The sequence below is a fragment of the Lissotriton helveticus genome, chromosome 9 (assembly GCF_964261635.1).
Source record: "Lissotriton helveticus chromosome 9, aLisHel1.1, whole genome shotgun sequence".
NCBI classification, from domain to species: domain Eukaryota; kingdom Metazoa; phylum Chordata; class Amphibia; order Caudata; family Salamandridae; genus Lissotriton; species Lissotriton helveticus.
The window spans coordinates 515,252,296-515,267,159 of NC_136070.1; the positions used below are offsets into that span (position 1 = coordinate 515,252,296).

At 38.8% G+C, this 14,864-nt stretch overlaps 1 protein-coding gene across 2 annotated transcripts in view; it reads left to right on the forward strand.

Annotated features, from left to right (window-relative positions):
* The window catches only part of TMEM260 (transmembrane protein 260), a 639,752-nt gene that overhangs the window by 374,497 nt on the left and 250,391 nt on the right, over positions 1-14,864 (forward strand). For both annotated transcript variants that reach the window (XM_078660364.1, XM_078660365.1), the window contains exon 10: positions 8,534-8,706. In XM_078660364.1, the coding sequence (XP_078516490.1) occupies positions 8,534-8,706 (173 nt within the window). The remainder of the gene's footprint in view (positions 1-8,533; positions 8,707-14,864) is intronic.

The window sequence follows — 14,864 nt, forward strand, 5'->3', positions numbered from 1 at the left end:
GCTTAATGATAGAGATTGTTACAAACGCATCACCTCACAAGATGCCCTCCTGGCTAGGAACGAAATATATTCTAAGCTTTCAGCCTGGAGGAGCAAAGGCCTGCTCACTATGGATGAATTCAAATTTTTGAAAAAAGATTACCCAGTCACTCCGGTAATCTATTTCATCCCGAAAGTACACAAGAGCTATCAACAGCCACCAGACAGGCCGATCATCTCTGCTTGTAACAGCTTGTTGGAGAATATGAGTAAATATATTGATTTCTTCCTGCAAGATTTTGTGAAAGGACTGCCATCTTTTATTCTGGACACCAGTGATTTACTTAGAAAACTGGTGGACTTTAGATGGAATTCCAACTACATTCTGGTATCCATGGATGTCACCTCGTTGTATACCAGTATATTCCATCAAGATGGTCTTAAAGCAGTGCAACATTTCCTTGGAAAAAGACAGAACTGCTTCCAGGAACATTCGAAAATGTTGTCAGACATGATTTCAATCTGCTTAGAGAATAATGTCTTTATGTTTGCTAAACAATTATTCCTTCAGACCAGGGGAGTGGCAATGGGGGCCTGCTTTTCTCCCAGTTACGCCTGTTTGTACATGGGGTACTGGGAGGAGCAGGTCCTCATGCAAGAACACTGTGCCACCATGAACACCAAAGTAAAATTCTGGTCAAGGTTTATTGATGATTTGTTTTTTATATGGGATGGCACTGAAATGGAAGTGAGAGACTTTATTGACAAACTGAATGACAACAATCTCAACATTAAATTTACCAGTAATATCAGTGCTGAGACCATTGTGTTCCTTGATGTGGAGATATATGTTCAGGCAGGCAATCTCCACACCAAGTTGTACCGTAAGCCTACAGCGGGCAATACACTATTGCATGCTGGAAGCCATCATCCAGCACACCTGATACGAAGCATCCCCTATGGTGAGATGCTTCGTGTCAGGAGAATATGCAGCAGTGAGGAAGAATGCCGGCTGGCACAATTCCAATGCAAAGCCCGATTCCTTCAAAGGGGTTACAAATCTGAAGTTATAGACAGTGCAATTCTGAAAGCGAATAGAATGGATAGAACAACACTCCTGGGCTCAGGAGTGAAACAGATGAAACCACCGGTCAATGGGCCACGAGAAGAGACCAGGTTGATCATTGGTTATAGCAACCAACACAACAGTATCCACAAGATAATCAAGGATAATTGGTCATTATTATCCGAAGATCCTGTTCTTGGTCTTGTTATTCCTAAATGCCCTAGCATAACTTATCGCAAAGCTAGGTCCATGCAAAACAGCCTGGTATCTAGCAGCCCAGAGGTGGTAACGGGAACCTGGTTAAATGAGAGCAAGGGTTTTCTGAAATGCTTTACATGTAAAGCTTGTAAGAACGGCGTTAGTAAATCTGAAGTAAACACGCCACTTTCGCCATTCCCAATTAAGATCAAGCAAAAACTGAACTGTAAAACTGAATTTGCAGTTTATGTTTTGGAGTGCCCTTGTGGGCTTAGATATGTGGGTAGTACGAGACCACAGGTCCACAAGCGCATTCTACAGCATTTGCGAGCGATCAGCAACGTTGACCCCTCATACCCAGTCGCCAGGCACTTTGAAAAATGTCATGGGAAAGATGCCTCCCTGCTTTCATACTATGTGATAGATTGTGTTCCTCCCCAGAGGAGGGGAGGTGATAGAGAGTCCCTGTTGCGTAAATTAGATACTCGCTATATCATTCTATTAGACACCAAGACACCACAGGGTCTGAATACTGGGGAGGACTGCCACACCTATCTATAGTAACCACTGATCTTTTAGAATTGCACTTTGCACTTTAAACATCATAATGTGACTGTGTCTGTTATGGCCAATAATATGAAATTGTAACCTGAACCCTGGACCCTTCCTGATCTTGAATGTAACATTTTAAATCTCACTTTATTGATTTAACAAATTTTGCACTTTATATGGTAGCACTTTTTGCCATCCTGACATGTTTTGCACTAGTTACGCAATTTTGCACATAAATCAATTGTACTGTTTACCCTAAATATCGATGTATATCTGTGTGGTAATTCTTTTAAATCACATATCAATTGCATCATCAACCGCCCAATCAACAGATGGGGATAGTATACTCTGATGAAATGCTCTTGTTTATGGCAGTGTTTAAATGATAATATTTATAGCTTTTAACTTTTGTATGCTATTTTAAAGGTTTTAGTGAATATTGCTAAACTACTGCCATTCCCTATGTGTATATAATGATTAACGTACAATGAGGTTTATTATTTTCTGGTTGGAACATGTATTTTACAGACAATGTCCAGAAATCGTTGGTTTATTTTACAATGTGCAATTTATAGCGTTCATGCTGTAACTAACTATGTGTTGGAAAGAGAAAAAATGAGAATTAGTATTTTTTCTACCTCTATGACATGTGATGGCACTTTTGCACTTTAAATGGGTGGTCAGCCCTCGTGACGTTGTCATGTGAACAAGGCTATTTTTTAGCCGAAACGCGTCATGGCGGACTGGTGCTGGGCTTAAAAATCGAATAAAATAATATTGCACCACGCTTGGGTCTTGCTGGTTCCTGTCTGTTTGTGTGGATTTACTGCTACGCCTACGGACCCGTTTGGAACTTTACATACCTCAAATATATATATATATATATATATATATATATATATATATATATATATATATATGTGTGTGTGTGTGTGTATATATATATATATATATACATACACTAGCTGTACCCGGCCACGCGTTGCTGTGGCTTAGTCTGGTTAAATGGAAGAGAAAGAAAAGAGTAAGCGCACGTTTCTAATATGTTTAATTTCACAATGCTTGTGGGTATACAGTATGTTTTTGTGACTATTGTCTGTATGAGTCCCTTGTAGTTGTTCCGCAGCAAGCAAATCAATAGGGTCTGTTTGGCCTTTCGATTAAAAACACGTGCGTATTGTACACACGCGTATTTGAAACCAACATTGTGTATATATAAGCACGCGCTAATGTTGCAAAGTGAACCAACTCCTCCCCCCTCCCTCCACCCACTTCCTGGTCTGCCATCCTGACACCAACTGTCCATCCTAATATATGTAGACTATTGTCTCTATGCGTCCTTTCTTAATGTTGCCCTCCCTCCACCCATTTCCCATTGTAGTTGTTGCTCAGCAACCAAATCGATAGGGTCTGTTCGGCCTTTCGATTAAAAACACGTGCGTATTCGAATCCAACGCTGTGCATATATAAACACGCGCTTATTAGAATCCAACGTTGTGTCAACATTTCAAAGCAATCGGTGAAGAACTTTCGGAGATTTAAGATTTTGAACAAAGGAACTTTGACATTTTTATGTGTCTGTTCGGGCTTTCGATTCAAAACATGCACGTATTTATCACGCATGTCTTCGAATCCAACGTTGTGTATACAAAAACATGCGCGTATTCGAATCGAATGTTGTGTCAAAATTTCAAAGCAATCGGTGAAGAACTTTCAGAGATTTACGATTTTGAACAAACAAACATTTACATTTTTATTTATATAGATATAAGATGTTTATATTACCTACTGGCGGTCGCCAGTAGGTATATATAGTTAGGATTTTTTCCCTATGGGATTTTTGAAAATTCTATGTCTAATAACTTTGGCGTTTGTGGACGGAATTGGCTGAAATTTTCAGGAAAATGGAACATTTTGTTTCTGAGCAGCCCCTGAAAATTTGGGGGGGGTTCGTCCAGGGGGGGCCGAGAAAAAAGGGGGGTCCCAAAACGTGTTTTTAACATTGAGTTTTCCATAGGGCGGTTAGCCTCACTTTTAGCCCGAACGGCTGAATGGATTTGCACGAAACTTGGCAAAATTGTAGGGACTGGTAGCCCGATGTGCCTTTTGTAGGTCTCAATATATGTGCTCCAGTGGATTTTGAGAAATTAACGTTTAAAAAAAGATATATATCTGTAAGCGCGGACCAGGCAGCGCCCCGGTTCGCGGACCTTAAGCGTATCGGAACTTCGCGTAGCGAAGCTGATTGGCTTTCCGGTGTCTGTCAACATTCTAAACAGTCCGGAGCGGCCGCCATCTTGTCTCTCGGTAGGATCGAGAGACAAGAGGAGGCCAAAACAAAGGGGGAAATAACTATAAGGGGGCATAGTAGATCCTCGCTGACCCCCTAGGTTTAATGTGGAGGTTTTAAAGGGGCCCCGCGAAGCAATAAAAAAAAAATTTTTTTTTTGTTTTTTTTCGTGGTTAGCGCCCGGTACGCGAACCGGGAAGCGTTCTGGGGAGCGTACCACAATGAAAAATAAATGATAGACTTTTCAAATGCTGTATGTTAATTGATTGTTGGTTTTGTTGATTATTTTTTATTTTTTTTAATTTTTTAAGCTTTTTTTATTGTGTTTCATAATTTATTAAACTTTCTAACAAAAAACCATTGAAATTCACTGAAAAAACCATAGGTTATAGACCATATATAGTTAGGAATTAGCATTTACAAAACCTTGAAAATTCACTGAAAAAACCATAGGTTATAGACCATATATAGTTAGGAATTAGCATTTACAAAACCTTGAAAATTCACTGCAAAAACCATAGGTTAGAGACCATATATAGTTAGCTGGACATTTTATTGACATAAAACCAATGAAATTCCATATATAGTTAGTTGCACTAACTATATATCGCGCACCCGCAATCCACTGCTGATGATGTCACATATTACATCATTCATGACATGGTCAGTGACATCACTGATGACATCACTGATGACATCTCAAATGACATCACTGATGACATCACTGATGACATCTCATTTGACATCAATGACCACATCACTGATGATATCATTCATGTGACAATACAATGCATCTCCTCACATTTTAATATAACCTCTGTTTCACCCAGTGTTAAAAAGAGTATAATTTTTGAAACCATTGACACACCAATACTAGTTACTACATACGCACTCACTGATTGCTACGTCTACACACACCTTCACTCATTCACCCATACAATCATTCATACATACAATCACTCATCTTTACAACACTATCATATGCACTCATACACCTATACAGACACTCACAGTCTGCCACTCATCCATGGAGTTACTTACACACCTAGTCAGTCCTGTAAAGAATCAATGAGACTTCCATTTTCTTGTCTATACAGTTAAACATAGAGCACCTTACATTTTCAAACATGTACTAACACATACTTACTTTCTTATACAATCATTGATACAAGTACAGATTGATCTGCACAGAGTCACACACCTCCCAGCTAGCCACACACACACTCAGTCTCCCATACAAATACTTGGGCAATCAATCAATAACCCATATAGTTACTCATATAGCTACTGATCAACACATGCAGCAGTTTACAGAACAACAGACATAATGATGCACAAATTAAGACAGTTTAGTCACTAACCCATGCACTCAGTGAGACACATTTAATCACTCACTCATACATTCAGTCATGCACCTACTAAATCCTTCGTCCAGACACTTATACATCCACTCATTCTTCAATATGTAAGACATATTTTAACTTTACAGAATTATACAGTCACTGGATGTAGTCATCAGTGATGTCATTTGAGATGTCATCAGTGATGTCATCAGTGATGTCATTTGAGATGTCATCAGTGATGTCATCAGTGATGTCACTGACCATGTCATGAATGATGTAATATGTGACATCATCAGCAGTGGATTGCGGGTGCGCGATATATAGTTAGTGCAACTAACTATATATGGAATTTCATTGGTTTTATGTCAATAAAATGTCCAGCTAACTATATATGGTCTCTAACCTATGGTTTTTGCAGTGAATTTTCAAGGTTTTGTAAATGCTAATTCCTAACTATATATGGTCTATAACCTATGGTTTTTTCAGTGAATTTTCAAGGTTTTGTAAATGCTAATTCCTAACTATATATGGTCTATAACCTATGGTTTTTTCAGTGAATTTATATATATATATATCACACACACACACACCCATATATATAGATATTATCCAACGTTGTGTATATATAAACACGCGCAATTGTTGCAAAGTGAACCAACTCCTCCCCCCTGCCTCCACCCACTTCCCGGTCTGCCATCCTGACACCAATTGTCCATCCTAATATATGTAGACTATTGTCTCTATGCGTCCTTTCTTTATGTTGCAAAGTGAACCAACTCCTCCCCCCTCCCGCCACCCACTTCCGGTCTGCCATCCTGACACCAACTGTCCATCCTAATATATGTAGACTGTTGTCTCTCTCCTTTCTTAATGTTGCAAAGTGAACCAACTCCTCCCCCCTCCCGCCACCCACTTCCCGGTCTGCCATCCTGACACCAAAAGACCATCCAAATATATGTAGACTATTGTCTCTATGCGTCCATTGTAGTTGTTGTGCAGCAACCAAATTGATAGGGTCTGTTCGGCCTTTCGATTAAAAACATGTGCGTATCGGACATGCACGTATTTGAATCCATCGTTGTGCATATATAAACACGCCCCTAATCGAATCCAACGTTGTGTCAAAATTCCAATGCAACCGGTGAAGAACTTTCGGGGATTTAAGATTTTGATCAAAGGAACATTGACATTTTTATGTGTCCGGGCTTTCGATTAAAAAACATGCGCGTATTTGACACGCGCATGTTCGAATCCAACGTTGTGTATATAAAAACATGCGCGTATTCTAATCGAACGTTGTGTCAAAATGTCAAAGCAATCGGTGGAGAACTTTCAGAGATTTACGATTTTGAACAAACGAACATTAAAATTTTTTTGTATATAGATATAAGATATATATGCGTAAAAAACAAGGACCCCCTGAAAAAGCGGATACTGCAAGTCCTAGGTCAGGGATAAATAGTGTGTGAAATAACAACCATGGCACTTGAACTAAGAATAAATTCTAATCAATTAAATAAATTAAAGAAGAGGTAGTAGGTCTGTACTCAAAATGTATTATTGACCTTGTTAAAATTAACAGTCACAAGACATACATACTAACCATCAATATAGACAATATCAAAATATTCATACATTCAATGGTACATAATCAGTATATATAAAAAATAAACAAATCACAATTTAAAAGGTGGCATAACAGTTAGTTCTCTACGCGCGTTTCGGCGACCAGCGCCTTCTTCTGGAGTAGCCATGTGTAACATATATTTGCACGCACTTAGTTGCAAAATAACCCCAAGCATAAATTATTGTCTGATAAAGCTGAGGGGGTGAAGCAGGATAAGCTGAATTAATATCGCCAAATCAGCTTCCTGTTTATGTTTTGCTAAAATTATCTAGTCTTGACACTCATTTCAGTTCTGATCTAAAAATGTTAACCATTCAGCCTCGCTTCACAGTTTATGTAGTTGATTGCGTGTTTAGATACTCAAATGTTATAACGGCTGCATGAATTGCAACAGAGAAGTCTTCTTGATATGAAGAACCTCCTTTCATATCGTCAGGTCAAAAATTAACTTGTTCTCGAATCGATAGAGACTGGAAGCGAGGCACGGGATTCAAGGCTTCTGGTAAAAACAGCCATATAAGATATATATATATAACACACACATATATATATATATATATATATATATATATATATATATATATATATATATATATATATCAATGATGTGTATTTAGCGCCTTCTGGACACATGTTTAAATATGTAAAGTCTCAATAAAATGTAATCACATACTGTCTTTTCAAATACCTAGTCATGATCTGTAACACCTGCTACAGGATCACTGTAGTTGGATTAGAAGTCCTAGTCCCAAGTTCCAGACCAGGTAGATCTTACCATTTTCTCCTTTTTAATTATTTCTTAGTGTATGGGAATGACTGTGCCCCATACGCCTACAGCTGCAACCCTAAGAAGGCCTCATTCTTTTGCTATGGGATGAGGATACTCTTAAAACCCTGACACTGGGAATGGTATATGCGATACATACTGTGGTCTTACATTGTAATATTGATCCCTAGGTGAGTGGCTGATAAGATGTTTTCTGGCTCGGTCCAATTTTTAGATGTATTGTGGGGCCAGTGTGTGCCTTGTCGCTGTTTAGGAGCCCAGATGCAATATCTTGTAAGTTAAGCATTTCCACCACAATGTTAGTTACCAGGAAATGTTGTAAAAGTGTTCCAAAGCAGCTGGTAGGCTACCTGTTGCTAGGCTAGAGAGAAAAATAAAGGTATACGTACAAACAATTCGTTAATACTTTTTAAAGGGTCTAAAAGATTATCTTGATGACATTTCCTAGTATGTTACAGTGTGCAGGAAATTTGAGGGCTCTTGACCTGCTTCTGGGCTCCTAAGTTGCAAGACTGGTTAATGCTTGACGTTGGGGGTCATCACTGCTGTTGCAAATATCACAAACCACAGTCTCTATAGGAAACCAAAATATATGGTTATCTTAATGAATGTAGTCCTGTGACATAATTGCACAGTAGTTCATCTTTTCTTTAGACCCACCTGTTAATGCATTATGTTTTTTGTTTCTTAGGTGGAAAGATTCTGGATGCAAAGCAATGCAGTGGTTTCTGTCCTGGCTGGTGTGGGACTAGCCTCTCTTGCATCACTGTCTGAGAAAGTGTTGAAAAATAATCGTGCGGTTCACTATGCAGAGTATCTTTTTGCTTTGATCCTTGTAACATATCATCTCAATGGCAGTTACAGGTAATCTGTTGTTAATATATGGAATTGTAAAGTTGTATAGCTTTTTTGTTTGCTATGGTGTTACTAATAAAATCCAAGTGGGTTTCTTTGCTTAAATCTACTATAATACTAGTTATTTATTTTATACTTGTATTCATACATTTATTAATATTCGGCAGTACCAGTTTTGGATCAGTTATTTAAAACACGTGTACTATGATCTTCCATTTGCAAGCTTGTTCTGTCTCATATGTAAGCATTGAAATAGTCACGTCCAATCATTGAATGTTTTTGGGAAGCAGGCAGGATGATATTTTCTTAGACCAGGGCATCTACTGCATTCTGGATGTTCTGAAACTGCTTAAGGTACTGTTGAGACAGCCTACAGAAAAGTTATGCACTTTATGAATACTGGTAACATAGTACTTGAAAAATGAACTACAATCCTTTCTACATGGACTTAAACTGCCCTCTGGTTTTTAAGTTGATTACTACATATTTATTTGCTTTCTCCACCCCGCCCATTTCCGTCTGCTGTGGTTAAAAACAAAATGCTGGGTTATACCGCTCAAGAAAAAAGCCTCCCTGGATTCTGTTGCACATAATAGCTATTACTATATTGCATGTTTACATTGGTTTGAGAAGACATTCAAGAGAGTGCGGCTTGACCAGCTGCAAACCTTCATGATGGAACACTTTATTCTTGGCTCTTGTATATCAGGGATTGGGCCCAAGCTTGGTACTGAGACCGCAAAAGCGAGTGTTTGGGATAATACCCTGCAAAAGGTCGACCAAGAGGAGTTTTTGTACCTCATTTTGCTGGAATTCTCTTTGGTGATTGATAACGTGGCCATCCTCTGTTGCTCTTCGGATGGAAATTGGGATAATGCTCGCACATACTTCACTTCCTTTTTAGTCCAATGCGTGAAGTTTGTACTGTACATTTCAAAACCAATACCAGTCAGTTTTGGGATTCCGATGAGATCTGCCCTGTCTTCACAATGTTTAATATATGTATTAGGGACACTCCTAGAGCAGGTGACATTGCAGTTAACTTTTAACTCATATGTTAGTGGCAGTATGTGCTCGTAAGTGGCATGAAGTTACCACCATCGTAAATACAACATGATGGCTACGGGATAGTGGTTGGAATACAATACTTGCAAAACAGAAGTTATTGTTCTCTGCCATAAACATAATCTTAATTCCCAGCTTGATCTTTTCACAACCTTGAGCTGTATCCAGTTGCTACATTTAGTTTTCAAACAGAGTTAAAAAAAAATGTACACACCATTTGAAACTATGACTTCAGTCGGCAATCACAAATGAATGCAATGGTTGGTCCAAGCTATGTCACCTGTGCATATGGTATTAAACTTTCATGTGGTGGTCCAACACGTGGTGCTAGATGCAGTTATCCATTCTAACTCCGATTATGGGAAGGACCTCAATGAGGGAATTACAACTATAGCATCTAAAATAAGTTCAGTGATGCTGATTTTTTGGGCTTAGGAATGGAGACATGGATTCCACTCTTTGAAGATTAAACCTTTAGCTTTCTGGGAGGCATGGTGTACTTCTGATACTGATCTGAGTTCTAAAGTATTTGCTTGTATGGGTCCACTTTATCATTTAGAAGAACTCCCCCATTGACGTCAATGAAGGCGGCCATTTAAACATACTAAGTGGAGGTCCCGAAAAGATGGGAGTTTTTCTGTCCTAGGGCTGAAAGTACAGAACAGCTTGCCAACTAGTTTAAGACTCAAACATTCCTTCTTGACCTTCACAAAGGTAGTAAACAATAAATAAAAATCTGAATGAATCTTTTATGAATTTCGATGTGGCCCTTTCTAGCCATTAGGTATTGTTGAGCCCATGGTATTCTCTGTCCTAAATAAACACATAAAATAAGAAAAAGTGAGCGATGATGGAGACTGAAATATTTCTTCACCTTATAGAAGTCACTGATTAATTTTTCACTGACGCCAATCTTTCCTCTGCCTCTAATGTGATTTTGTCAGCAAAAGATGAACATGAAACATACATCCTTAAGTTCCTCCTTCCCTCTTTCTGCCCTTTCAAACCACTGTCCCTCGGTGTCCATGTATGTGCTGTATGACTGTCTCTGTGTTGTGGGGGGCTGTATGTGTACCTCTGTGGTTCATGTTGTGTGCCTTGATGGTTCATGTTTATGTGTGCCAGCCTCTGTGTTTAGGTTTATTCTCATGGCGGCCTTGACTATCACCCTGGCTTGCCCTGTGATATTCTAGGTCTACGATTTCTATATCACGCCTTGATAATTCAAACTATTTAACCCACATCCCAGTTTATTATGTCTTCTCCTCTTGCATGCTGCTGCCTTCTATGTCCTGTAGCATACTTTATTCTTCTCTCACATCCTTTCCCAATAGAAGCCGAAGATCAGTTATAGAATACCACTCCAAGTAAGAGCTTGCCATTCAAAATATGCATTTCTCATTCCCTATCTGGTTCCCTCCTTTTCACTCATGTAACATTTTAAGATGGCCTATAAGAAGCATCAAGCATTACAATGTTGAATCAACATAACAAATGTCTCTTGTTCTGTTTGGATGGGTAACCGCAAGGCAGGTGTTCGCTGTGTATGGGTGCCTGTAGGACTTTGTGCCTGGGTGCCTTTTTGTCTGTTTGCATGGATGGCTGTAGATATGCTGCAGTTTCTCAATGTTTGCATGTATGCCATCTTTGCTAGTGTGCCTGCCCGTCGGCAGGTATCTATGCAGAAATACAAACTACAGACACATTAGCCTTGTCAATACTTGTTTCCATTCTGTTCTTAAATGTTTATATAGTGTTCTTGAAAACTATTGATGGAGGATCTTGTTTTACGGTGTTAATGCTCCCCCTTCCTGTGTTGCACGCATTCCTGAAAAGCTGTTCCTCTTTTGCAAATCACTATTCTTACTTCTATTAAGGTAAGAGCCCCTAGTTTTAATGCTTCGTTTCACGTTCTCATATAGCATCCGGTCGTCGACATACACAGAAGAAAATAAGTGAAACTAGAAGGGTTATCCTGGGTTCGTATGCTTGCACTGCTGTAAAACTTTAGAAGTCAGAAGTGTTGCTTTTATCTAGTTCTATATATTCTTAGCCAGATTCTCATGTTTAAAAAGCTGATGTTTTGTAGGAAATTTCTATTGGCTGCCACCCTCATTTCTGTAACTGGGTCTATTAAACCATCTCACATGTGTCTTTTTGTGACAAATACAAGGTCTGTCTATATTGATGAAGCCTTCAGCCTGAAATAATTTTAATTTCTGTACTAATAAGTAAATTAATTGTTGTGTCATACACCTCTGAATATTTTCTAAGAACTTTCTTAGTCTTCCTTGAGTAATAATGGAAAGAACCTTTTGACCCCTCTGTGTTTGACTATGAGAATCATTTTTTCGATATATCGTAAGCTTTTGCATTTTATTAGATTTAGTAGGATATTTCGTCAGATGTCATCATCTCCCTTGGATAACGAAAAGAATCTCAAACTGCTCTTTTGGCTCAAATTGCCTAGTTGTTCTTATTTGGACTGTCAAATATGCGTATTTTGTTAATTCTTAATGTAGGTTTTTTTTTGAAGGCTGAAAATAAATCATGGGTTTTTTCAGTTGTCTTTTCTAGGTTGTTGAAGAATCTTGTACATTCTTAATATGACTAGCAAAACATGTTTGTGTTCTTCTAACCTTGCCATTGACTTTCCACCTCCATGTTAAGTTATGCAACTATGATCTGATCCGGGCCCTTTTCTCCCTATACCCTTTGTTAAGATAATGATTCTTGTTAATTTACTCTGATACTCAAGTTGTCCGATTAGTTCACTCCCCTTCATGATCAAGCCCTCAGAACTCTAGATACGGTTTCTTCCTCCTTCAATATATTTTGGGACTAATTTATTAGAAACAAAAGAGTTCCTTCATGAACACAGCTCCTACGAGTGAACTGAATGTACTCCACATCTTTACTGCTTTTACTTCATCAGGGGGTCCTTTTTTGTACACCCTGTTGTGGATATCACTTGAATAGTGTTTTCTTTTACTAGGGCTTTCATGGACAACATCCTATATCAGATAATTCAGATTGTTTGATTGTGTCGTCTGTCTAGCCCTGAGATCCACATTTATTTCTCTGTAGACATCTGGCTATGCAAGCCAACTCTAGCATGATTCCATGTAGCTGCTTCTTGTACTTATTGTGTTTGAATGTACTGTTCTGGTGTGCCTTGGACCCAAGAGTTTTTTTTTTGCTATTTAATGCTTCTTTCGACAGTTGATTTATTCAACTGTCTTTCCACATAAAAATGGATTACAGGGTAAGCGGTCTAAGGATAGAGTGTATTGAGAGACTTGAGCAGGATAAGTGGTATGTGTTACGTACTTTTGTTATCTTCTGCTCAGATTCAAAGTAGCCCCCTTCCACCAATCTGCTCTTATCACACAAACTGAATTATCTGTATTTATGAGTCGGAGGGCTATAGTGCAGTGAATAAATCCACTAGAGTGTTGGCTAATTATTTTAAGTAAATAATGGAGACTGCTCTGCCCCCTTGTCTTCCAAGTTGATTGTCTCAATTTCTTTTAAAGCTTGATGACCGCACTGCTGGATCCTGAATTAAGAAAGATTTTTCCACGTGTTGGGTTGTTCTTTTTCATCCATTGACTTGGGAGGAGGTTATGATATGAGAATTTATTAGACTCTGTTTAGACATGTGATTTAGATCCCCCTACGCCAAAGATTTTCCTTAACAGGTCGAGAACACTTCCCTTTTCTTTTAATTCTATGGAGCTTTGTATGCCTTTTAGTCTGTAAACTTTTATAAACGTCTGCACACTTAGCAAAAGAAAATGTTGCACTATTCATCTAGCATTTGTTTGCTGTTGATTTCCAGTGGTATTAAAGTTAACATGAGTATGCTGTCAATGCCAATGTCTACTGTATCTGCCCATACCATTATTTTGACATATCAACCATTTCTCCACTTGTTTTTTGGGGGTATCATACAATTAGAATTAAAACTGAGACTTATAAATAAGGAGCAATGAAAGTTGTATGATTTATCTGAATGTCTCTGATTACTTCTTCCTATTCCTTCCCCTTCTTTGTTTTTGTTTTTAATTTAGTCCATCAATGCGTGCACATCTCTAATGGACAAAAAACTCACATCAAATGTAATTGCCCCAGGCAAGAAATAATATCCATGCATGTTCATTGTGTATGATTGAATCCACCATGTATATGAATGGTTGGTGTGATGGTCATCACTGATATCCTACAAATATCGTATGAAGTCCCACAGGAATCTGCCACGAGTCCCACATTATTTCATTTATACATGCAACCTTTGGCAAAGATAGTGGAGGGATTTGGGTTATCTATTGTATCATATGTAGATGATACCCAGTTGATACTATCAATGACTGAGGGCCCACAATCCAAGCACACCAAATTGACCACCTGCTGGGTAAAAGTAGCAGAATGGATGCATAGGTGCAGCCTAAAACTGAATGGAGAAACAACAGAACTTATGTTCCTGGGAAATAAGTCTGTTCCTAAAAACATCATCTGCTGGCCTCCAGAACTAGGCAACCCCCCTGTCCCAAACATTTCTGACAAAAATCTGGGAATATGGTTAGACCAGTCTTTCTATGGAGACACAAGCCAAGAAACTGGCAGCCACATGTTTTGGAATACTCCACATGATCCGGAAGATCTTACCTCTTATCCCTGAACAAACCCTGAGAACTGTGGTTCAGGCCATGGTGATATCACAGCGGGACTACAGTAACTCCCTCTATCTTGGCTTCCCCAAAAATGTAGTGAACAGACTACAGGTGGTTCAGAATGCCCAACAAGGATACTACTAGGCATCCCCAGACAAAACTCAGCAATAGCTGCGCTGAAAATACTGCACTGGCTCCCTATCCAAGCCAGGATCAAATTTAAATTGCTTTGTATTGCTCACAAAGCCATGAACGACAAAGGTCCGGCCCTTATAAGAAAGCTTGTAGCTCCTTATGTTCTGGGTAGATCTCTAAGATACTCATACGATCTGTTCATGAAGAGGACAAGAATAAAGAAATCAAGATGGAGAGGAAGATCTTTTGCACATCTGGCTCCTAGTCTGTGGATTGCAAAGAGATAAACCGGTA